This window comes from Trichosurus vulpecula, chromosome 6 (genome assembly GCF_011100635.1).
Source record: "Trichosurus vulpecula isolate mTriVul1 chromosome 6, mTriVul1.pri, whole genome shotgun sequence".
In the NCBI taxonomy this organism is placed as follows: domain Eukaryota; kingdom Metazoa; phylum Chordata; class Mammalia; order Diprotodontia; family Phalangeridae; genus Trichosurus; species Trichosurus vulpecula.
Genome location: NC_050578.1, coordinates 99795669 through 99821877, shown reverse-complemented (window position 1 = coordinate 99821877; position 26209 = coordinate 99795669). Strand labels below are relative to the sequence as shown.

Here is a 26209-nt window from a genome sequence, read left to right as displayed (position 1 = left end):
ATCCTAAGGCAAAAGCAGAAAGTCCTTTGCTTTACTCTAATTGTAAACAGAGTCAAGGGTTCCACAATGTTTAGTTTAGCTAATTGAGGCAGTATTACAGTTTTGGGGAGAAAAATGGCAGCTGCTGCTCAAGTATGCCCTTTGCTATCCTCTTAAAGCAAATGAAAAAAAGGCATTCCATTTCCCACCAGAGTTGCCTTGATAGTCATGGATCATCTTGCATCTACTTCCTTTGCTTCTGTTTCACTGTGAACGGAAGCTCTCTTGACCTTGTAGAAGAATGGAATACAGCACTTGGAATAAGGAAGGTGTGGGTTGGACCCCTGCTTCTTGGACACTTATTAGCCTTGTGAAAATGGGAAAGTGTCTTAATCTCTCCAAGTCTTTGTTTTGTCATGGAAAATGGGCATATTAAGTCTTGGAATATCTACATCACTGGGTGGTTGTGATGCTCAAATGAGATAATATGTATATAATGAACTTCATGAACTTTAAAGGGCTATGTAAGTGCATATTAATATTGCTATTCTGAATTATCAGTGAATTACCAGGTTATAGTAAATTAGAGCCAGAAGTTCCTGGAAACCTGTGAGTAGTGTAGTCTGTGAAGCTTGACCCTGGAAAATTTGAGTCCTGCCTAACAGTATTAACTTTACCGCCCTTTAAAATTTATGGCCTTCAACTTTCTGAGCACTTTAATGGGATAAATACCGTTTTTCATTCATAAGCTCCATTATGCAGAAATGCCTATTTTTGGTTGATTGATTCAATCAGAAATCTGTATTTTACGTTATTTTGGAAGAAGGAGATCAGAAAACAATGATAACCTACTATTTCTAGGGACAGGGTTTGGTGAAAGCATAAACTTTTTAGCCCTCAGAGGTGATTTGTAGTAGTGGTTCAATAAATAAATGTTATTATAATGATTGACATTTATTACAGTATTTTAAAGTTTGCAAAGTATTTGACATATAGTCTCTAGGCCCATTAGGCAACAAGCATTTCTTCTTTGCCATGAATGATAGCGTTTTCTTTAGTTACGTAGGTTACTTAAGGTTAGCATTTAAAGAAAAGGGAGAAATCCACCATATATCAAATTGTGACAAGTTAAGAGTTAAAAGCATGCCAGCATTTTGTAGGCAGTCTTAGATGATTGTAATGCAGGGTTTTTTCTTTCCTTTTTTTTTTTTTTTTGAATGTCTTTTTTTTCCCCCAAGGGGGCAGTTGGGGTTAAGTGACTTGCCCAAGGTCACACAGCTAGTAATTGTGTCAAGTGTTTTGAGGCCGTATTTGAACTCAGGTCCTCTAGGGCTAGTGTTCTACTTACAGCGGCGCCACCTAGTTTATACCCCTTTTCTTTTTTAAACTTGAGGCCTATGAGGATTCCATGGCTAATTTTCATGGGGTCTGTGAACTTGGATGGGAAAAAGTGGCATCTTTATTTTTACTAACCTCCAGTTGAAATGTAGTGTCTCCTTGAATTATTTGAAAATATTATTTTGAGAACCTCTAATTGAAATTGAGTATTTCTTTGAATTATTTGAAAACATGATAATGAAAAGGGGTTTTTAGGTTTTACCAGACTCCCAAAGGGGGCTGGGACACAAAAGGGGTTGAGAACCCTTGTGCAGTATCTCATGATACCATGCCCAATTTTAATCAGTCAGTATGTGGAAGACTTGCTTCCTAAAGGCAGCTATCATGTAATGGAAAGGACACTTTGGCCTGAAATCAAGAAAACCTGAGTTTCAGTCTATCTTTAGATACTTAGGAGATGTGTTACCCTGGGGAAGTCACTTAACCTCCAACTACCTTAGTTTCCTCTCCTGTAAAATTGGGGTGATAACAGCACCAGCCTCCCAGAGTGGTTATGAGGATCCATTGAGGTATTGTGTGTCTATTGTGTGTATAGTGCTAAGCACATACACAGGATGATGACAAATAAAGGCTTACAGAACCCGAAGTAATAAATGAATAAACAAATTTAGTACAATGTAGTTAATTTTCTACCAAGTTTCTTAATTTGTTTATACTAACCAAAAATATATTTCCTTTAAGTCATACATCCTTAAGCAAAACATAACAGGCACTTAATATACGCTCGTTCCTTTCCCTAAGAGTCACTGTCTTAGAAGTGACCGAGTCAAATTGACTGCCTCTTGACTATAAATCTCCAATCTATCATTTCTGTACTTGAGGTTTTTAATTATTTTGGTAGCTTGTGGTAACTGTCGTTTTTCTGTGTGTTAGTAAAAAAAAGCTAAAGTAAGAAAAAAAATCCCAATTTTTATTTCAGTGAAGCAATCTTTATTACAACTTTGACAGAAATTTTAAGATACTATTTCAGTAACCTCTATAAAAGGTTATAAAATTAGGAGAACTTTGTTTTAATTCAGTTACTTTGATTGTTTTTGACAGATGATTCTGCAGTAAATATGTATGTATTACATTCAGGAAACAGCCTTCTATGGATACAGGTAATTGACTTTCTCTCGTAACATCGTATTCTTATGTTATCTTGTAACATAAAAGATATATAAAAAATGTGGGGTTTTTTGGCATTTAAAAATGTACATTTAGCACAGTAATTTTTAGTTACACTTTTGTTCTAACCTTTCTGGGGAGGTTATATAGATGGATAATTTTTTCTGTGCATTGTAAAAGTATAACACAGTTTCTCTTCTGTCTTGAATGATTTTAGTGTAGATTTTGTCAGAAGGTATGCACTATAATTATACAGACTCTCAGGGACCTTCCAGCCTACTTAATCTATGGTTAAATTTTTTTCCCCAGTTCATTTACATATCATTTTTTTCTCAGATAATCATTTAGAAAATGAGGATGTGTGACTTAAAGAAAATATATTTCTGTTTAACATAAATTAAAAGACTTGGTAGAAAATGAAGTACATTTTACCAAATTACATTTATATATACATCCATCTAAGTTTATCAAGAGATGTTTATTCATTTATTGCTGATAAAAGTATAGGGAAATGATCCTATACTTGACTCCCAATTCTGGTTCTCAGTTTCTTTATCCATAAAATGTAGTTATCGCAATAAATACCATAATTAAAAGACATTGATGGATTAATCATGACTACTTTCTAGGGTTTTGAGAACCGAATAAAACATAGGTGAAAAAACTTTTTATAATGTGCTACACAAATAGAATAAAACATATTGATGTTCATAACTTAAAGGAATTTTTAGGGGGGCATGAAGGAGTGTCTAGACCTATGATTTCATTAGTATTTGGAACTTCCAGTAAGAAAACTCCTACCAATGCAGATCAACACCACTTTTGTACATATCCTTAAAGAATTAGTTGCGACTCTGAGAGGATTACGTGACTTCATTAGGGTCACAAAACCAGTATGTAACAGTTGGTCCTTGACTCTAAGGGCAGCCCCTTTATCCACTAAACTATGCTGCCTCTCAGGCTTAAGAGATACCATTTAGGAAATTCATGATCAGAAAAGGAGAAGGGAGGCAGGTAAGGTCGTGAGAGCAAAGGGATAGCAGCTATGCCTGAGTGCTCCATTGGTACCCACAAAACATCCTGACTTAGAGGAAGGCCCCCAGTGTGTTAGCTCCTTTTCTGGTGAGGGGTGGGCATGTTAGGTTATGGAAAGATACAAAAAAGACTGACTCAGAATGAGACAGTGTGATCTGTACCAATAGAAGGAAACATTTGAATCTAGTAAAGGACTGAAGACTTAGGGTGGTGACAAATAAAACTGATGATGATAAAAAACCCCTAATTTTCCTGTTTAATAAGTGCAATGTCAGACATCCCTACAATTTATAACTGAGTCAGAAGGAACCTGGACAGGGGGAGTAGCTAAATTACTCTTTTTGACTTGAGCAGAGGAGATGTCACAATCTCCTTCATTTTTTGGTCCAAGTCTGTTCTTCCTTAAATCGTTTTGCTTGGGCCTTCTTTTTAGAGCGATAATAAAATTGGACTCTTTCCCATAATATCAGCAATTAATTATCTTTTGGGCAATAGCACTGCACTCATCCCTCATGTTGCTTCTTCATCTGTCTAGATAATTTGGGTCACCTTAGCTGTCACTTTTGTTCTCTGAATCTTTGCTCCTAGGATCTATGATTTCCCACCCTCTTCTCCTCTAATCATTTTTGTTTTCCATTTCTGCATCCTTCTAGTTTCTCTGCCTCCTTTTTAAAAATGTAGGGACAAAATAATATGCTCAGTAACCATCTTCCAACGAGGAGGTCCATGATGTTTATCTTTCATTTCAGGATGTACATCATTTCTCACAAAGAGATTCTTTATCTCTGCAATTTCAACCAGTCCTGCTACCCTCTTCTACAACCAATTTTACCAAAATTGCTTCTTTTATTTGTAAAGGTACAGTATTTGTATGTGTTTGACAGTTGTCTCCTGTTTACTTCTATCCCCCATGGATTGTTATCATTAATGTTCTTTCCCAAGAATACCATAAATATGTAATGGCCAAACCTTACTGTAATGTCTTGAAACTCTCCCATGATGCCGTCTGGCTGATTACCCATTTGTAACTAACTCTTCCCTGTTTTGTCACTTCACCTAAAGTTGCATTTTTGTGGAAACCAGTTAATGATGTTAGCAGAGATGCCTGTATAGGTGAGATAATGATGATAATTATTGTTGTCCCTATGGAGTGATTTATTCATAACTGCAGATTAGCTTAAGGTGGAAGATAATGAGTTTGATTCCCATCGTGCAGGAATTAATAGTTCTTAGAATTTGCATGACGAAGGAATGCCAGTGCAATTTATTTTATACTCCTGATGTGAAATTTTCTGTTGGAACTCTTAATGCAGCAATGATCAGGGGTTAAGAATAATCAAAGATGTCTAGGAAACTTTGTCCCATAAGAAAATTTTTTGAAATTCAATTTTATTTTAAGATTTGCATTTTTCTTTTCTCTACCACCTTTGCCTCTTCTTTCATAGACAAGGTGTTAAATGACAAAACAGTCAAAAGGTACCACCATACCAAAAGCACTCTTGCTTACCATTTAGATTTTATTTTTTTCCTACCCAGTTCCTCCAGTGATATGCACCCAATTTAGCTTCATTTTTTTTTATCTTACTGTACCTGGCAGGCCTAAGGACTTTTCCTCTATTAATTGAGAAAAAGCAGGACTTTGTCATGGAAAAAAGATGAAGTGTGGAACTTAGTTTTTTCTCCAAGAAAATAAAGTAGAGGCTTGAAAGGCTTGGCAAGGATGGCACACAGGTAGTAGGCTGAGTTAGTAAAGAGGAAAAGCATAAGTGGAAATCAAGAGATCTGTGCTTGACCCTGATTTTTCTTCCTGTTTCCAAACAGCTCCATCCTGTCTCAGTGAAACTGATTATCGTGGAGAAGGAAGAAATCTGAAAGGCGCAGCCACATTACAAGCGTGTCTCTCTCGCCCTGTGGTGCAAGGGTAGGTTCAATCAACCAGTCAGGCATTTATAAAGCACCACATTTGGTCCGAGCACTCTGCAATGTACTGGGAATAGAAAGGCAGAAATGAAGCAGCCCCTTCCTCGAAGGACCTTATAAATCTTTTGGCAGCAGGTTGATTCAGTCTCATTTCTACTGTTCATTAAGAGTTGGGGAAGAGCTTCTAGAAAGGAAAATCTTTAGGGAGGTTTTAGATAACTGTCTCTTTTTATAGGTAATATTTCCATTCTAGCCCCTCTTTGGGTAGAACTGCTAAAATAATTTTTTCCTCCCTCTTTAAAGCCTGGATAATTAATCGATTTGGTTCTTTTTGTCTCTTCCTGCTCTTTATTGTGATTTTGTACAGTGATAACCAAGCCATAGGAGGATATCAGGAAGCGGGAGAGCGGATTATATGCAGACTAAATAATCCAATCCCACATAACTAGGATGTCTGACTTTTTCAAAGCTAAGAGTGAGATTACTGCCAGCCCTTCACTCACAGTGTTAGCAGGAAGCCTGAGACTAATGACTAATGCCCATGTTCTGTGTGTCTGTTCACAGATACTTTGCGATTGACCCTTCTGCAGTCCAGTTTCACCTTGAGCCACACTGGAATGCATCCGGAGTTTGGTCAATCTGGTACACTAATCATTTTAGGCCTGTTCTTGTTATAAATGAGGTGCTTGTTCCCAAGGAGGCCAAGCACATTTTAAAGGTAGGTATGTGCACATTTTTTTCAAAGTTAGTTTCATTCTAGCTCAGGCACTTATGAACACCTTTTTGTGTGCCTGGTCATTTAGGAAAAGAGGTATTTTATTTTTTCATATTTCCAAAATAATTGTTTCGGGAGATGGTCTTGGGAAGCAGCATGTTGCACTGTGTTTGAAGACAGTGTATGATTTGGATTCTGACAGATCCTTTAACCTGTGATTTCTTATTTTCCTTCTCTGTGAAGTGAGAGTGTTAAATCACTCTCTGACTTTATTATCTTATGTTCTTGTTGTCTGCCTATTCATAGGATTGGTGCTTGGTTTTTTTTGGGGGGTGGGGGGATCGGAGCGGGGGCAGTATAAATTTTGAACATATTGGATTTTAAACCCCCAAAATGTTTCAAAATACATTGTTGGTCTAATTGTCTAAAATGCGATCACTTTGTAAGGGGAAAAATACTTAAGTAGATGGTGAAAAATAATACCAATTATAAGTTGCACTTGGATTTTATTATAAGCAGTATTGGTAGAGGAAAAGTATCACTGATACGGAGCTGTAAATTATATTGTGGGTTTTTCTGTAACTACATGTGTCCAGAGCCTTTTTTTGGGGAGGGAGAGAAGGAGCAGGGGAAGATGGTGGTGGCGGTGGTGGTTAAGAATATTTGCTGATCACATCAAGTCAGCAGTCATTAATGTTGTAAATATAGGATTTCATAGAAAGAAACAGCAACTTTGATTTATGATTTGCACTAAGAAAATTATTCTTTAGTTACAAAAAGGGTCTGCTAGAATAAATCAGTGCAGTATATTATTGGGGGAAAATGCTGCCATTTGTGCAAGCTTTCAGGTTACTTGTATGGAGTTATATGACCATTCCTTAAAATAATGGGCATTTAAGACAAAGAGTTCCAAACAGATGTGTTTTAAAGTATTCTATCTCCTCACACTTAATTTGACAAGCCATTTTATTCAGTCTTTCCTTTTAAGTTCGGGAAGAACTTTTTAAAAGGAAAATCTTGAAGGGGAGGTTTTAGGTACACCTTTTGTAAGTGGGATTTTAATGGCGATTAGTTGTAGAAAAAAATATATATTTTGGTTTTTTTCCTTTTAGATTCAGAATTTCACTGGCCCCTTATTTCTACCTCCAGGATGTTGGAATATATTTTCTTTGAGACTTGGTATTAAAGACACTGAAGTAAATATGTTCACCCATGTGTCTTTGACCACAAACATAGGCGCTACGTTTGTAATACCTCTCCAGATTTATTCACCTCCGGCCAAGGTATTGTTTTATCAGACAGTTGTGTGTATGTATGTGTGATGTGTTGTGTATGATTAGACTTCTTTGAGGATCTCCTAACTTTCTATTATCTGTCAGTATTTGACCATTACACAAAAGAGGACTGGGTTCTTTGATACTGGTTTGAAATACAGCAATATTACAACATTGATTTCTGCTTGATATCAGTTCAGATAGACAAAATGATATAAACATAGACATTTGGAAAGACTGGTTAACAGATTGGTCTTCCTAAGCAATTTTGGATCATCAGTTTTTCTGAGAACAAGAATGCAACAAAATATTCCTAACTTAAAAAGAATTTAACTTTTCTTTGGTTTAGAAGGTACCTTTAAATCTTGTTTGAGGTACTCATTGGGGTCATTTCTTTGGGGATAGACAACCACTGCGTAGCCCTGTTGATCTAAAAGGTGTAGAATTGAGTCTTTACTGACCTCATGAGACAGAACAAACACTGTTCTTTCAAATAACTCATTATTTTGTTGTCATCTCTCATTAAAGTATTATTTGGGTGGGGTAGAAGTCTATTGATTTTTAGCATTCTGATGGATTTCTAGAGGAATAGGGGTTTACTACAGATGTAGGCTAATATTGCTTCCATGTGCAAGTGCTTTGGGGTTTATCTGTTTGGTGTTGCTTTTTTAATTATTTATTGCCTTTCCATATAGGCAGGGAGTCTTGTCTCTGAGGCAATAGTCCATTGTGGAATGCACTATTACATGAGAAAATTAAATAGAGGTAAGTATTCAGTCTTGCTGTTAGAACTAAAATTGGGTGGGGGGACAGCATAGGGATATTCATCTCTTTTATATTAATTAATATGGTTGCACCATATGTTGCTATTCTGAGAAAAGTGGTCTTCATTGTATGCTTTAAAAGAGATGCTCTTCTAGAATTCAAGAGACATGACAGTGACATTAATCTCTTAAATCTTTGACACTGTTTGTTCATTTTCAGAGCTCTTGTGCATGTATCTGTTCATTCAATCCTCACTAGGCCCTGTTTTTAATAAAGAGCAGTCAGGAGGTTCTGGCTTCATGTATAGGATAACATATTTCCTTAGATAGGACCTTAAAAGTCTTCTTTTCCCACCTGGCGAGGTTTGGAAAGATAAAATAGAGAATTCAGAGTGATAAACCAAGGCTGGGAGACTTTGGTTATGTGACAGTCAACAACCATTTTCACAAGGATTAAATATGGGTGAAAACTGAAATGTTAGTATGGGGGTCCTTTCCAGACTTTTTCCCAAACCTCCAATTCAAAATAATCATTTTCTAAGCAAGCATCACATTCAGAAACTTGTTAGTTGGACTGGGACCCTATGCTGATTTAACATTGCCCTCTCAAGTTCTGTAGAAATATTAGAGACTATGGCAGTAAACTTCTTAGACTAAGCATTTCAGGTATATTTGTATAAATAGCAGTGTCATCTTTTTTCATGCCCAGCTATGCTCATTTATTGATCTGTATCCTTGTTGGCAGTGAGATAATATAAGTACCCTGGGAACTTACGATGAGGAAAAATAAGATTTGTGTGTAAAATTCATAGTAATTAAATACTAAAACTAAAATTAATAAAAATTCCACAGCTGGAATATTTAAAAGGTATTTTATAATAGTTTCACAGGCCCTGTGTTTGTTATACGTGATTACAATAAAATTGAGCATTTTGTTAAAATATTTTTGGGAAGTGAGTTAAGACCCGTGATTTCTTAGGTATATGGAATACCCTATTTGGAAATGCCATCCTCAGATTCTCACCAGCTTGCCAGTTTATAGCTTCAGAGAGTTACTTACCTACAGCTTCTGAGGGATTTAGTAACTTGGTCTCCGTTACTCCACAAGTATGTGTCAGACCTAGCCCAGGGCTCTGATCCTTAAGGCCAGGCCCCTACCCATCGTGCCATACAGTTATTATAAACCTTTTCTGTGTCATGTCACTGTGCCAGTCTGGTGAAACTATGGACCTTTGCCTGGAATAGTGTTTTTAAATGTATTTTATGTATGTATTTTTATACATAAATACATAGGACAGCAAAGGAAACTAATGATATTGACATAGGGTTATCAAATATTTTGAAAAACAAGTTCACTGTCTTAAGAAGCTCTGGTAAAAATAAATAATCTAGATGATTAAATTTAGATAATTCAATATTAAATCCAGTTGACTGTTGGAATGATGGATATTAATAATGAGTGCATAGGAGATGGCAGTTTTCATCGTGTGGTAAGAGAAGTCTGACTTTCTCAGAATCTTTGATGTCTTCCATGTTGGTCAGCCAGTAGCAGAGTATTTCTGGGAATCATGCGGTGCTTAGTTTTAAGTATAATGTAAATTGAATTGTGCTTGATTTCCTTTCCAGCAAGTCCTCTTTGGCAAGGGGGCTTTTCTCTGGACCATTCTATTCGGAAGGTAGATTCTGAGCTTGCAAACACTTTGTATCAGAACTGGCAGAGGACAAAAAGTGGTCAGGTCTGCAGGTATGTGTGTCCGAAGGTTTCACAAACACTTTCCTTTATCATTAGAACACCTTATGAGATGAGTATTTTATATAGTACTCTCCTTGCTGTAATGACATTTTAAAGGTTGACTTATATTTAAATATCCAGAGAGATTATGTGAATATATATGGCAGAAATAAGGATGCCTACAAGTCAACATGAATTTATTAAATACCCACTTTGGGGGGGGCAGGTGTTGGGTAGGGGTCCTTCCTTGTATCCCTAGTGCTTAGTGTAGTGCTTGGCAGATAGCAGGCTTACAGTTTGCATAAAACTTTTTTCTGCATTAAATAGGAAGAGTGTTTTGGGAATGACTCCATTTGTTTATCCAAAGAAATCTCGAGAAACGGGGTCCTTTGCTTCTTCTTTGCCACGTTTAATCACAGAGCCTGGACTTATATTGAACTTCAGTGCATCTGCTCTCAGGACCAGTATGGTAAGGATATTGTTCTTTATCTTCTATACCAGTGGTTTGCTAGAGAGAGAGAGAGAGAGAGAGAGAGAGAGAGAGTGTGTGTGTGTGTGTGTGTGTATGTACATTTCTGTGCCTCTCAGAGAATATTATAAAGTGTAAAAGAAAATTAAATTTATTTAAAAAATAAATGTTATCTCTCTAACCTTTTGACGTATACATTAACTCAAGAAAAAAAAAACAAAAATCATAAGAATAAAGTGTGAAATTATTTTTTAAAAAAGCTTGGAAGTCACTGTTCTTTGCCATATTGCATACACGTTCCAGCAGGGTCTGATTTTGTTTAGGCAGCATGCCTATTTTTTTTTTAAACAATTATTCTTGTGTTATTTTTATTTTCATTTTTACAAAAATGTGGCTTTAGTGGATAGAAAATGAGGCAGAATGAAAAAGAAGTGAGTTCAAGCCAAGCCACATCCTAGCTTTTTGTGACCCTTTCTATCTAGTCCTCTCCCTTTTACAAAAATGATTAAGAAAATAAGCATTAATGTTTTCAGTTCTCTCCTGACTCAAGCTTTTACTACTTTGTAACCTGTTGATGGGCAGTTAGATGGGGCAGTGGAGAGAGTGCCAGGACAGGAATCAGGAAGAGCCACTTACTGAGTTCATATCTGGCCTTAGACACGTAGTAACTATGTGACCCTGGACAAGTCACTTAGCCCTGTATGCCTCAGTTTCCTCATCTGGAAAATGATCTGGAGAAGGAAATGGCAAACCACTTTAGTATCTTTGCCAGGACAGCCCCAAATGGGGTCACAAAGAGTTGGACACCACTGAACAGCATCCCATTAACATTTTTCTTCAAATGAGGCCCTGAATGCCTAGGAGTTCTTGCAGTCCCTGCTGTTAACCTTGTGGGAGAATACTGGGCAAATGATTAAAAAAACTTTTTTAAAGTTCCTTTTTTATTAATGGAATTAATAGACTTGAACATTTCAATATACAAAGAATAGAAAAAGAGGGTCGTGTATGAAAATGCAAGCTTCAATTACGTGTTTTTGTTGAATTTAACATGATGATATTATCATCATGGTCCTTTATGTCCCCTTCCGAAGTACCTGCTGTTCCTTTCTCTGTATCTTCTGTTTCATTGATGCTTTTTTCACACATCAGTATCATAAATCACCTATTCCCAGCTTATAACCCTTTCCTCTTTCCTTCCCCCTAAAGGCTGTCCTTTGTAACAGGCAAAACAAATTCACTTTGGCCTCATTATAAAATGAATATCTCATCCTGAGCCTCTAATCCCATCAACACTTGGCCAAGAGGTGGGAGTCCAGTGCTCTTTCAAAATTATGTTATTATATCAATTGTTCTCCTGCTGACTTCATTCTGCATCATTTGACATAAATTTTTTCTCCATATTGATTCTCCAAATGTTTCTCCAAATTGATCCCTCTTGTAGTTTCCTGTAGCCTGGTATTCATTAATTCATATATTGTAATTTATTCTGTTCTTTTCCAGTGGATAGACATCCATGTTGTAAAATTTGGAAGTGAAATTTTCCTCTCTAAATTTTATAATACCTTAGGACTCTCACAACTTACAACTCATGAACAGAACATGGAGCAGACATTGCTGTTTGTAAAAGACACCAATTGAATGCCCTTGACTGTTAGTCTTTTCTCTCCTCGAATGATTATGCATGGAATTATATGTTTTTTTTCAGTTGTGTCTGACTCTTTGTGACCCCATTTTAGGTGTTTTTGGCCAAGATACTGAATGGTTTGCCATTTCCTTCTCCAGATCATTTGACAGATGAGGAAACTGAGGCAAACAGGGTGAAGTGATTTGCCTGGGGTCATGCAGCTAGTAAATATTGGAGGCCAGATTTGAACTCTGGAAAATGAATCTTCCTGATTCTAGGCCCGGTGCTCTATGCACTGTGCCACATTTCTATTAAATGTTCTATCCTCCACTTGTTAGGAGAATGGGAGGGCCTTAAGGATAGGGATTATTTTTCTTTTGTTTTTGTTTTTGTGTAATCCCCCCACCTCCCACCCCAAACCTTCCCTAGCACAGAGTCTGACTTAAATGCCTGTTGGATTGGATTGGATTGGAATGATCCGTTTTAGGACTAGAATACTGCTGCTAAATGGACCTATCTAATTTTCCAGTGTCATCACATAAAGGTGTTTTAATTTAAAATTTTCAATCGTCTAGGTGAAATATTTTGTGCTGAGGAATCCCTCATCTTTCCCAGTTACTCTGCACCTGCTCCCCCTGTCTTCATATCCTGAACCTGAATGGGCGTTGAACCTGCTCCATAAATGGTAAAGTACTTAATCTTAAGAAGCAACTTTATTCGTTTTAAAGTTGTATTACTTTTATATCACCTTTGTTCCCAAATATATCCTGCCCCTTCCCTCCCAAACCCCACCTACCTGAAGAATCATTCCTTGTAACAAAGAATAAAAAATTTACCAAAACTTATTCGACACATTAACTGAGTCTAATAGTATATGCAGTGGCCACCTAGCCTCTCACCTCTGCAAAGAAGGGAGGGAGGTGGTGTTTACATCTGTTCTTGGGCTCTAAGCTTGATTGATCATTATAATTATCATTCAGCTGCATGAAGGAACTCCTATTATTAATGTTTAGAAAAACATTGTCCCTTCTTTACTACTCTCCAGAACGGGTAGATATAGGAACAATGAATTTGAACTTAAAAGGTGTAGGTTCAAATCTCAGCTGTACTCCTGACTATGTTGGGCTTCATTTTCCTTATCTGTCATTCAGGGATCTCTGTGGTCCCTTCAGCTGTTAAATCTGTGCCTTATTTGTATGTAGAAAGTACAAGTTAACTTCTGTGCCTGGGGATTGGGTGACCTTCATGCTCCCAGCCCCTTGGTGGTGATTATTTTTTGAAAGTGGTAACTGATCCCCCTGCTCTAACGATGTTTGTTATTTGAGGCTCTCTGAGGTGCCCTGGTAATGCAGCTCTCACCAGAATTTGGTCGTGCTTTCAGCCCCTCAGTGGTAATGATTCTATAAAAATGAATTCTGAATGAGAAAATATCAGCACATGTTTTGAGAATTCCACTTAGCTTGAGCAATAGGAAAATATGAATCAACTTCAGTGAAATAAAATTTGTATATAGGAAAATATGAACCTACTTTAATGAAATAAAATTTATATGTAAATAAAATTAGATACGTATGCACACATACGTGTATGTATATGTGTGTATGCATGTGTATATGTCATGTGTGTGTGTATACACATACACACATACATCTCAGTTAGTTGGTGCAATAGATAGAATGCCAGACCTGGAGTCAGGAAGATTCATCTTCATGAGTTCAAATCCAGCCTGACACTTACTAGCTGTGTGACCCTGGGCAAGTCACTTCACCCTGTTTGCCTCAGTTTCCTCATCTGTAAAATGAGCTGGAGAAGAAAATGGCAAACCACTCCAGTATCTCTGCTAAGAAAACCCCAAATGGGGTCACAAAGAGTTGGACATGACTGAAAAATGACTGATCAACAACAAAAAAGTTTCGTTATTTCTCACTTTAGTTTCAGGATAATGATAATCAACTCCAAATATCCTCTTAGTCGTTTTTTCCCATGATGCATACAGTGTTTTTACTCTCCGTTTTTTGTCCCACGAATTATTTTGTAACTTTAGGATCTGATTTTGAGCTAGAAGGAGCCTTGAAGACCCGTTTGCTCAACCTTAGGTTACAAATGAGAAAGTTGAGGTTCCTGGAGGTTATTTGATTGACTTGCCCACGACCACGTGACGGGAAAAGTCAGAAGGAGGGTTTTGTCCTAGGTCTTCCTTAGGCCAAGTCCAGCACTTCATCTCTTGGCCTTTTTCTTAGAGAGAACCCAAAGAAAGAAGTTGAAGAGGCTGCTGAATTTAGAGTCAGGATCTGGGTTCAGATTCTGGCGCCGATGTGATATCTGTGCTCTTCATCTCTCCAGACCTCAGTTCCTTGCCTTGTGTGGACTAGGTTACCCCAAAGGGTCCCCTCTGTCTCTGAATCTGTGATCGATCGTTGGCCAATATTGGATGATTAGATGTCACTGTGGTGAACATGAAAGCCAAGTAACATTTCTTTAAAAACATACACCATTTGTTTAGCTTTTGACAGAATTGAATAAAATATTAATTTTTTTCCCCACTGTTTTTATTTTCTTCCTCCTCAGGTTTGATGTTGACATCCAAACGATTAATTTCACAACTGGTGAATTCCAGCTTACTGAAATGTGCCCCCATCTGGTAAGATGCTTACTTTAGGCCAAGACAGAATTATTCTAGGAAACAAGAGAAAACATTAGCGTGTAGGTCTCACTGAATTACGTTGAAAGTGTTCTAGTGTGCTGTCTTCCTTAGTTGTTTTCTAAGTCCTTAATAGTATCATGTCATATTTATTAGGAAACTCTAAAGTTTTAATATGTTGAGTTTCGAAGTAGCCAGACCTGCTTTGGGTTCCACAAAGTGATCGTACTGTTGCTAATCCCCATCTTCCCATTTTTGCCCATTACCTCTTTGTCAGTGTCCTACATAGCCAGCAAGTATATTGTAGTGGTTGGTGGATATTAGCTGGTAAATTACTTTGTTAATTTAGTTTTTGATTATCACCGAGAGTGAGCAAATGATAATCAGATGGTGTTATTGCTGAATGGGGATTGTAGCAGGCCAGACCCAGGGGTTCTGATCTCATTAAAGGGCTCTGTTGCTAGCCTACTGTGTCTTTACCAGACTGTCTCACTTACAAGCCTCACTTTTCCCATCTGTTAGAAGGGAAATTATTCTGAGGGTTACAAAGTACTCTTAGAAATATGAAGTACTCGATATGTGTTTATGGACAGTACTAATTGTGGCATGCTGGAAGTACTTTTTGCTTATTAACTCAGGGGCCTAGTTTCCCAGTTTTCATTCTAATGACTTTCTGGCTCTTTAGATGAAGATAAAGGACTCATTCTACCAAATGATATTTCCTGATTATATGAAATCTACCCTAGAGGATGGGCATTCTGACAGTGTATACATGAAATACTTTTATTTCCTCACCTCTGCCCACTTTTCTATGTTTTAGTTGTCAGAAATGTATAGGGAACATACAAACCCAACTCTGAGGAGAGTACTTGTCACACATACTAAATGTTAGTACTTTTTTTATAACAGACACAACCAAACAACTGAACTTAGATATCTAGATCTAGATATTGAGCTTGTTCTGTATTGCAGCAGAACCGATGGATGGAAGCTCCAGAATTTCAAATTCAGATTAAAGAAGAACCCTGATAATGAGAACTGCCCTTTTTAGAACTTTATTTTTTGGATTTTTAAAAACTGAATTTCAAAGCATTGCTAAGTCTAATTGGTCATATGATGAGTTATTCCCACCCCCCTAATTTATCATATTACTTACTCAGCAAGGGACTTGGTAATTATCTGGTACCTTATAATCAGATTAGGCATCATTGTGAAGTAATAAGGGACCTGTGAGCAAAGGTTTGTTTTGATAACTATTTGTCAGGGTGAGTGGGTGCAAAAGAGACTGGACCAGATAACTTCCAAAGGTCTCTCTAGGTACCCGATTCCTGCTCCTGGAGTACTAAACTCACTTTTACAGATGTGAACAAAATTTGATTATAAAATTGAGGGATATCCCATCCCTAGGATGCCACCTTTAGGACAAGAAAGCACAGTACGATGGTGCTGGAGGGGTTACCCCATTTGGAAATTACCTTTCTTTAGTAAGTTAATGCAGATTATTGCCTTGCTCCGCTGTACGGGGTGTTCCTAAAGTCTGGACACATAGGACACAAAATGCATATTTTCAAGAAATGAAATGAATGGAATTTTCAACATTTTATTTAATTGGAATATTAACAAAGAACATCTTCAATATGATTCCATCATTTGTGATGCAAAAGTTGATGCACTTTGCAAGATTCATGTGAACTTGATGCAATAACTCCACATTGCCATCAATTTTAGCACCTTCAGTCTAAATGCATTCATTCAGGTGTGTTGCATCTGTGATTTTCATTGAGTACATCTTCTCCTTTAGCATCCCCCAGAAAAAGAAGTCAAGGGGGCTAAGGTCTGTTAATGCTTTGCCTATGTTTCTAGACTTTAGGGATACCCTGTAGAGTATATCTTAGTGAAGCTAAACAGCCAAGGCTTGTCCTGGATGATTTCTGCTTGTAAAGAGCGGTGTGTGAATCACTTATAGGATGCACGGGGCCATGAAGACCTTCGTGCCACAGCCCAGTCTGAAGAGCTGCACCTACATTTACAGCCCCTGGAAAGGAGAAGGGTTGGGGTGGTTTTTACACCCGCCGACTACAGAAAAGTAACCTCGATCATACTCATCAGGTAGGTTTTTCTCTGAGGGCATCTGCACTGATTGTAAATGTATGACAGATGTTCATTAAATCGAGTGCAGTCGTTTCACCTTGTTTTTAAACACTTTGCCCAATTCCTGGCACATAGTAGGTGTTTAATAAATGTTCCCTTCCGTTTCTGTTTTTATATTAAGTATTCCCTTAATGGCTAAGGGCTGTGGCTTAGTGGAAATTCCCTCTGGTAAAGTGGGGAGTCACTTAATTGTCCTGTCAGAGTTTATTTGTCTGTATAATGGGGAGAATGATACGTGGCTTGCCTTGTCAGCTTCCTCCTCCTTAATGAAATATTAGTTGTTAAGTGCTCTGAAAATTTATAATAATTCTTTTTTTTTCTTTTTTTTTATATTTATAATAATTCTAACGAGGGTGAGGTATGAGGAGGAGTGGTGGACAATGATCAGTTTTCCAGTAAAGTAGAGATAATCTAATGAACTGATTCCTCAGAATAGTTTTAGGTGAAATGATATTAAACAGGACATTTTAAATGAGCAGCTGGTCAAACTAGGCAGCCTAGTGTCCGGCACACAATCAACATTTATGTATGTTGTATTTAATTGTAATTTAATTGAATTGAAATGTATAGGCAGCATGATATAATAGTTTTAAGATTTTTTTATTTCCATTTTTTATTTCCATTATTTTTTAAATTAAATTTTGTTAAAAAAATTAAATTTTAAGTTTTTTTTTTTTAATGAATAAAAATCTATCTTTTTTCCCTGCCATTTCTCCTTCCCCATTAAGGGAAGAAAGAGAGAGAGAGAGGAAAAAAAAAACCCTTGTAACAAATATGCATAGTCAAGTAAAACACATTCCTGCATTGGCCATAGCATGACACTGAGCAATGGACTGGAGTTTTAGAATTTATAGACAAGTCCTGGCTTTGTAATTCACTGGTTGTATGAACTTGGGTGGTTTGACTTCCCTTTGGCTTTTGTCTTTGCATCTTTATAATGATGAATTGACTAAGATTGTGTTTTAAAGTGCCTGCAAGCTCTGGCAGTCTTATGAGCCTGTGCTCCAATGGGTTCATGACTTTATAGTTGAGTTTTGCTACAAAATATTTTTAAAAGATTATTACTTATTATTATAAATAAATATTATTGTGTGAGTCAGTACGCAAGAGGGCTGCGTCTAATTCTAGGCTTCAAGACCTACCTCTTATATTATATATGTATGTATGTATGTATGTACATGCGTATATATATGCACACACACATATATATATTTACACACACATGTGTATATATACGCATATATATGCATACACACACACACACACACACATATATATTAGTATAACCACGCAAAACTTATTATTCTCTTTGGGTTTCAAGTAACTCTAAAACTATCAAGGAACTGAATCACACCCATATGAAATCAAAGGTTTTTTTTTTTTTAATGTATCAATATAATACTACTATGGTAGGTTGACCAGAGCCCTTAAGCATGGTATGTGCCTTTATTTTTGTGTGTGTGTGTTTTAGAAATAGCATTATAAATTAGTTTTCTTGTTCAGAAATTAAAAGCTTTACATTTGTTTTTCTTCCTCTCTAAAGAAATAATTTGACCATTTTTGACATGATCACTGTCGAAGGGTTTGGAGCAAGAGAGTTACTGAAAGTTGGTGGAAGGCTTCCTGGTACGGGAGGATCCCTTAGGTTTAAGGTGCCTGAATCCACTCTCATGGACTGCCGACGGCGTGAGTATTAAGAATTCCTTCTCCTTTATGGGAACAGATTGTACTGAACTGTTCAGGGCTCAAATCAAGAAGTATTCTTCAGTCTTGCTACTAATAGTTAAATTAAGAATGACCATAAACAGGTATAATCTGGTCCCCTTTATTACCAGAGAAGATTGTGATAATTATGTGGTTGTCCATAGTAGGTTTAGATGCCGAAGAAAATTTATCCTGTTAAAATTTCAGGATAGTGTTTAGAGCATCATAACGAAAGAGAAAATTAATTTGACTTTACCAATTACTTGCTTATGGGAAATGAGGCTAAAAGATGACACAGAAGACCCAATGTGCATTTAGAAGTTTTTTTGGTAGGGGAGTTAGAAACCAGCTATTCAGATGAGCCTGTAGTAGCATCCTGATTTTAAAACTCATTTGGCTATGGACCTAAAACACTTTACTAAGATTTCATTTTTAGGTTAACATTTTAAATTGAATGGAATTGTGTATTTGTGGGAATTACTTGAATATGCACATGTATTATATAACATGAATTTAATGGTAGAGACTACATTGGTGGGAAATTTGAAAATTTATAGGTAGATATACTTTTTTTTAAGATCCATATTCCTTTTTAAAAAAATTCATGTGCAACACTTAACTGTGCTCCATTTACCAAGTCAGAAGACACTCATTGCTCATTTTTATTTGAATGAATTAATCATCATCAGTCTATTTGACTCTTTTAATGGGTTAATTTCATAAATTGTGATTTCTTCCCCAGATCCTATGCCAATAAGCTATTAGATATACTCTCCCAGAGAAGAGGCAAACTAGCTGAGTCTGGGGCCAGTCCTCATTAGTGATGACTTCCCCTCCTAATCTAGCCAGTTGGAGCCAGCAATACCTTCAGAGAGCCCCGGAATAGGAGGTGCACTGGCTCTCTCAGCGTACAGAGAATAGGTACTGACTGATTCTGGGTGCCAGACTTGAATGGGCAAGTTCTGGCAGTACAAGACTGATTTATAGGAACAGACAAGAGGGAGATAATTCATTGTTACAGGCACAGAGGTCCAAGGCACGGCCCTTCAAATATTCCCAGAGAATAACCTACCAGATTAATGATAACTTGCACTGCTCCCCCAGCCCCTAAATATATAATATTAGTGGAACTAACCTGCAAGGCCCATTTTAAACCTTAACTGTTATTGGTCATGTTATAGGCTCCTGGCTTAATTAAGATGGAGATTAGCACCTCTGTCCAATGTGTAGTAGATAGTATTGGACTGGGTTGAAACCAGCACTTACCTGGTAACAAAGGTGCTTTTGAATCCCCCTTCAGATACTTAATGACCAGGGAAATCATTTAATCTCTATTCCAGTACTTCGAAATCTGTGTATATTGTCTTAAAATATTTTGATGTAAGGAATTTTTAAAAAAATCCTTCATGGCCTATTCCTTTATCATAGCATATTGCTTAGATCTTTAAAACGTGAAGATACCGGTCTCAGTGACTGCTAAGGTCAATTCTCACTTTTGAATCTATGGTCCTATGAATTTTTCCACCATGAGATTTCTGCCAGCTCTTTGGAGTTCTGGCTCTACCTGTGTCTGCATTCACATCTTCTTTGTTTTAACTTGTTTTTCTCAGCTCCTTCCCTGGATGGCCCTTGCATAAGAGGATAATTTCCTCTAGACACACCCTGGCCTGACTCACCTTTTCACCTGTGTTTGTGGGGAGCGTGGAGGACAGCATGTTAGTTAAAAAGCACAGCCAGAATAAGTATAATAAGAATGATGATGATAATAATAAACTTCATACCCTTTACACAGTGCTTCCTTTAGGCAATTTTATTTGATTCTGACAGCCACTCCTTCAGATGCCCCCGTTTTCCAGAAGAGCAACCATAGTCTTAGCTGAGGACGCATGGGTAGTAAGGGGCAAAACTGGTGTGGGATCTAAGATAACAAAATGACTTATTCTATGATGTGGAGCATGAGCTTTGGAGTTTCTAAAAATATTATTTTACAATAACTTCCCACTTTTGGTTTTGCTAGGACGTCTGGCTGCTCTGTCTCTGACTGCTTTCCTGGATCATTATCCGTCTCCTTCCTCTTCAGTGTGGTGGTTCTCCCCTGGGCTCCCTTCTCTCTATTTTCTTTTTGTTCCTCGCCCTCCTCTCTCTTATTCACAACTCATCCAGCTCTGGAATTGCGCTTCTATGTCATCACCTGTCCCCTGGGCATCTCTCTTCTTGTACAGCCCTCTTCACTTGTCTCAGATTCAAGATGCCTAACATGGTACTCATGATCTTCCCACCCAAACCCGCCCACCCTTTAGAATTTCCGGTTCCTCTTAAGTGCACTGCCAATCATCCCAGGCTTTTACCCTTAAATCATCCATGACTCTTTCCTCCTCCCCATCCCACCCCTACTGTGTCAGCATTGTGTAAGCTTGGGAGACTTAGCAGTATTTCACTTTATGTGGACTGTGAACCTTGCCTCTTACATTTAAAGAGTTAGGGGGGAAACCCTGGTAGCGCTAGATTTTGAAACGTGTATATATTGTATCATAATATTTGTATCCAATCATTTCTCCGATCTTGTTGATTCCACCACCAAAACATGTCATCCCTTCCTCCCTTTCTCTCCACTCACACAACTCCTACCCTAGATAGGACCCTTTTATCATCTCTCACTTGGACTATTTCAGTACGCTTCTAATTAATCTCTTTAATTCTCCTGTCTCCCCTTAGGTAGAGATCAGACCATCCTACTCCCCTGTTCACAACATTGGTGGTTTCCTGTTGCCCCTAGGATAAAATAACAAACTTCTCAGCCTGTCCAGTTCAATTAATTCAGTAATTATTATTAAGCACCTACTATGTACCAACCACTGTGCTAAGTGTTGGAGAAGCAGAAGATAGTCCCTACCCTGAAGGAGCTTATAATCTTAACAGGGGATATACAAAGCAAGCTATATGCAAGATAAATAGGAAATAATTGATAGTGAGAAGGCACTAGAATTAAGAAGGGTGAGGGAAGGCTTCCTGTTCGTACCTTTCCAACCTTATTTTACATAACTTCCTGTTACATGTTCCATGTTGTAGCCAAAATTAGTTTACCTGCTGTCCCCTATGCTCTAGACTATTACCCATTCCTGGAATATACTCAAGTCTTGATCTCTGTCCCTCAGAATCTTTATTTTTCTTAAAAACTCAGTTCAGATTCTCCCACCTCCATCTATTGAGGCTTCATCCATCTCCTCCTTCCCCACTTCCACTTCCTCTGTTTTTTGGTGTTCTCTTTTCCCTCTGATTATCTTACATTTGTTAATTTGTGTGTGTACCACCCATCACTGTCTTGCACATAGTAAAGATAGATTGCGAAGAGCCTCAAATGTATGATTCCTTGAGATAAATTAGCACATTAGGTCATTCTGATGGTTGTAGAAACTAAACTGGAACCACACTTTGTCATGTTCATGCTGATTGATTTTGATTTTTTAATCAGTGGTGTTTAATAACTCGATATAAATTATCTTCAAAACATTTAACAACATTAAGTAACAATAAATTAAGTAATAATAAAAAGTAACAAACATTACTTTTTCTTCCCTAGAATTGAAGGACAGCAAGCAAATCTTATCTATTACCAAAAACTTCAAGGTTGAGAATGTTGGTCTTCTTACTACGACGGTTTCCTCAATGAAGATCAATGGGTATAATTGCCAAGGCTATGGGTTTGAAGTGCTTGGCTGCCGAGAGTTTTCCCTGGACCCAAACTCATCCCGAGAGATCAGCATTGTGTAAGCTTGGGGATTTAGCAGTATTTCACTCTATGTGAACTATGAACTCTGCCTCTTACATTTAAATAGTAGGGCGGGGGGAACCTCAGTAGCTGTGCATTTCGAAATCTCTTGTTTATTGTATCAAAATATTTGGATCAAGGAATTTTTTTCAATCACAGCATATTACTATGTAGTATTTTGGGCCACATGGTTGAAAAAAAAGTCAGATTTTTTTTTCTTTTTCTATCTCAGTGAACCCCGGCCTTTTGGCTTATCAATCTCTTAATTTGTTTTCTCCCCCTCATGTATAGTTCTTTGCTGCTTGAGAAAGGCTCTGGTTTGCTATTTATTCCACATTCTCATAATGCCTACAGATAAGAAAGCCGACCCTTGACAGCAGCTGTGAGTGGGCATTTTAAAAAATCTCAACAATTCACTGAGTGGTAATTGCTAGTTGGACAAACTCTGAAGGTGTAATTTTTTTAAAGTTTAAAATAATTGTAGGCAGAAGATCCTTTTTGTTGAGTAGAAATCCATCAAATGACTGCTAACCAATTGCATTGAAAATATGGCATGTCATTTTGAAGTGGGCTTTATAAGACTAGTGGTTTTTTGTTTTTGTTTTTTGTTTTTTTTTTTTTTAATCTGACCACTTTGGGCGACCTCTGTGTTTCTTGATTTCTTTATCTCTAAAATTGGAGGGGAGGGAGGGGAATCTGCTAATCTAGATTCTTTTTTTTTTTTGTTTTAGTGATATATCCATTACAGAATCCCCTTGTAATTAACACCCCTTTATAATTAAATCATATCTGGAATTATCCACATTTGCAGCCACAGGTCTCAGTCCATAGCTTGTTTTTCCTATGCCTACTTTAGGTAGGTTTTAGGTTGAGTCAAGCTGATCGTAAGCAAAATTGTGAAGTTTTTTTGGTGGTTTTTGTTGGGAGTTGGGGCAGATAATAACAATAAGCTTTGAAGCTTTACTTCTATCATCTCATTGGAAATTTCATGTATCTCTATGAGGGTGGTGTATTATCTCTGCTATATAGATGAGGAAACTGAGTCTTAGGAGAGGATAAATCACTTTTTCATAATCACACAGCTAGTCATTGCCTGCGGTTGAACTCAAATGCACATTTTTCCTGACTGCAGGGTCAACATTCTATCCATTACACCACATTTCCCTGTACCACCCCTTCTTCCTCTTAATGCCCCTGTTTCTGGCCCTCATTTAGAATTTAGGTTTAGGGTTCTAGAGTATATAGGATTCAGAATTGGAAGAAACCTCAGAAGCTATCCCTTCATTTTACAAACGAGGAAATTGGACCAATTTAGTGTTTTGCAGATTTAGTCACAATCAAGTATTTCTTAGCTGGATTTTTACATTTTTTTTTTTGGCGTTTTTTTTTTTTTCCCACTAATTGGGAGTGTCTTGCTTCCCTTATTAAAGGGATTTCAGACATCATTAACTAGGGCAAGGGTTCCCCTGAAGTTACGATTCTAAGATTATAGATTTAAAGTTTGGAGGGAGCTTAGCGATCATTTAATACAACTTCCTCATTATATGGGAGAGGAAGCTGGGGCCGAGAAAGGTTAAATGATTCAGTCAGGTCTATGGATTGAAAAATCTTCCCACTGAATATCACTTGAAACCTGCCTTATTGTGTTTAGAGTGACAGAGAGGAAGAGGGAACATTAGGAGACACATTCTTTTCTTAGAACAGCCTCCTCTTCCTCTGAGAAGGATAGACTAATGCCTCAGTTAGCTAAAACTGTTGAAACTGCTCCAAGTATTGCCGGGGAGCGCTGGACCCCAGGTTACCAGCCTCTTTTAAGGATTTGGAGCCTCCTACCCATCCCATCTTCCCTGCCTGAGCTTGAGTCATACCTCTTCTCCCACTTTCCTAGGCCCTTCTTCTCTTCCAAGAATCCTAGGTACGTACATTTCTAGTAAATCTGATGTGTTATTATTAGTGATTTTTCATATAACAGATATACTCCTTTACTTTTTCAAAACTATAATTCATCTTTACATCTCCTGAGCTGTGTTTTTTTTTTCTTTTTACCACTGACACTGATATTTCTCATGGGGAAATTTCATTTTGGGGGTGGGAGAACCACATCATCTTACTTAATGGTTCATAATGGGACTGCCAGCTGAAAGTGTAGCAGTGACAGTGGTAGCAGGAAGGACTAGAATGTCTGCTCCATTAAGTCTGTAGCCTTAAAAATGAAGGGAATTCAGACTAAGTCCCTAAGATAGTTGGCTCATAAAGTTGGGAGGGTGTCTTATTTTCACATATCTGGGGGATACACAGTTAAGCTGAGTTAAATCCCAAGGAAAAAATGAATTAGATTGGCAAACTATTTAAAGTTCTAGAGAAATAGGACATTTTTGCTTTCTTCATTAGTCTTAGGTCCTGGGTCTTTAGCCCTTTTTGGTGTCATGGCCCCCTTTGGAATTCTGATGAAGGCTATGGACCTCTTCTCAGAATAATGTTTTTAAATGCATAAAATTAAATACAAAGAAAATCAATTATATTCAAATGAAATTATCAAAATATTAGAAAAACAGGTTCATGGACCCCAGATTAGGGATTCCTCTCCTCAATAATGACATAGAAGAGCCCTCATTTCTCTGCAGTGAGTAGAAGTTAACGATTCCTTTTGTTGACAGGTTTACTCCTGACTTCACTTCTTCATGGGTTATTCGGGAGCTGACTCTTGTAACTGCTGCTGACCTAGAATTCCATTTTACTCTTAACGTCACCCTTCCTCATCACTTGTTACCTTTATGTGCTGATGTCGTGCCAGGGCCCAGCTGGGAAGAGTCTTTCTGGAAACTCACAGTCCTCTTTGTCAGGTAAACCGCTGGCTTTCCATGTCCATAAACTTCCTCTGAATCCCCTTCTCAGGGAGTAGAAATTGTCAGGTGAGTACCTGCAGAGTGCGTGAACATATGGTGTCCTGGTGTAATGAGGTACATCTGACAGTTTTGTATTGCTTTGAGCCTGCTACCATACCAGTGGGTAAACTAGCAATTTAAAAATGGCAATAACCTTTAATTGTTAGTTTTCTTTTTGTTATGAGGACTTAGCACAATAATAAGGGCTTAGTGGACCATATTCATTGGTGACAAGCCAGTCTAACAGAACTCAGTGTTATATTACTTGAGTACACTAAGAACCTAATAATTATTTAATCCAGTTATCTGCTTGCTGTCTTCATTCTCCTTGTCCTGTCACAACATCTCACACTCTTAACCATTCTCTTTTCCCTACTAAGTTCCCTTTAATTCAGTAATTATCAAGCACTTATTTTGTTGTAGGGCACAGCCCTTGCAAAAAAAAAAAATTATAATCTCTACTACAACACACCCCTAAAGTAGTTGTCCTTTGCTTGAGGACCTCCATGTTAGGAATTTTTTCCTTATATCAAGCCTAAATTTTCTTCTTTGAAACTCTTAACAGTTGTTCTTAGTTCTTTCTGGGACCAATCAGAACCTTTCTTTGAGTTTGCATTCTTCTGGGATGTACCATTAGCCGCCCTTGACTTCTGTGACAATGTATTTTCCTGGTTTTATTTCTATTTCTGAGTCTCTCTCACTGACTCCCTTTCCCAGTCTCTTAATGTAATGTGTATCTTGTGCCTTCTTTCTCCATACACCCTTCCTTGGTAGTTTCATCTACTCTTCTGGGTTCAGCTGTTGTCTCTTATGTGTTTGCTTGCCCCCAGATATATTTGTAGCTCTGACTTCTCTCTTTTCAACTTTAGACTTGTACTTACAACTTCTGGTTCTATAGCTCTATCTCAGTGTTTCATCAGCACTTTGAGCCCAGAATATCTGAAACATAAAAACCAAGTCTTCCTTCTGATTTCCCTGCCACCCTCAATGATCAAAAATGTGATATTATCTTTGATTTTTTTTCCTTTTATTTCTACATTCT

General features: G+C 37.4%; 1 protein-coding gene across 1 annotated transcript in view; it reads left to right on the top strand.

Annotated features, from left to right (window-relative positions):
- TMEM131L (transmembrane 131 like) overlaps positions 1–26209 on the top strand; it is a 172749-nt gene that overhangs the window by 99575 nt on the left and 46965 nt on the right. Inside the window, exons 10-23 of the mRNA XM_036763393.1 lie at positions 2419–2477; positions 4269–4377; positions 5341–5440; positions 6004–6157; positions 7267–7437; positions 8124–8193; positions 9819–9936; positions 10252–10393; positions 12593–12702; positions 14586–14658; positions 16625–16767; positions 18353–18495; positions 22094–22280; positions 24940–25125. Coding sequence (XP_036619288.1) covers positions 2419–2477; positions 4269–4377; positions 5341–5440; positions 6004–6157; positions 7267–7437; positions 8124–8193; positions 9819–9936; positions 10252–10393; positions 12593–12702; positions 14586–14658; positions 16625–16767; positions 18353–18495; positions 22094–22280; positions 24940–25125 — 1765 coding nt within the window. The remainder of the gene's footprint in view (positions 1–2418; positions 2478–4268; positions 4378–5340; positions 5441–6003; positions 6158–7266; positions 7438–8123; positions 8194–9818; positions 9937–10251; positions 10394–12592; positions 12703–14585; positions 14659–16624; positions 16768–18352; positions 18496–22093; positions 22281–24939; positions 25126–26209) is intronic.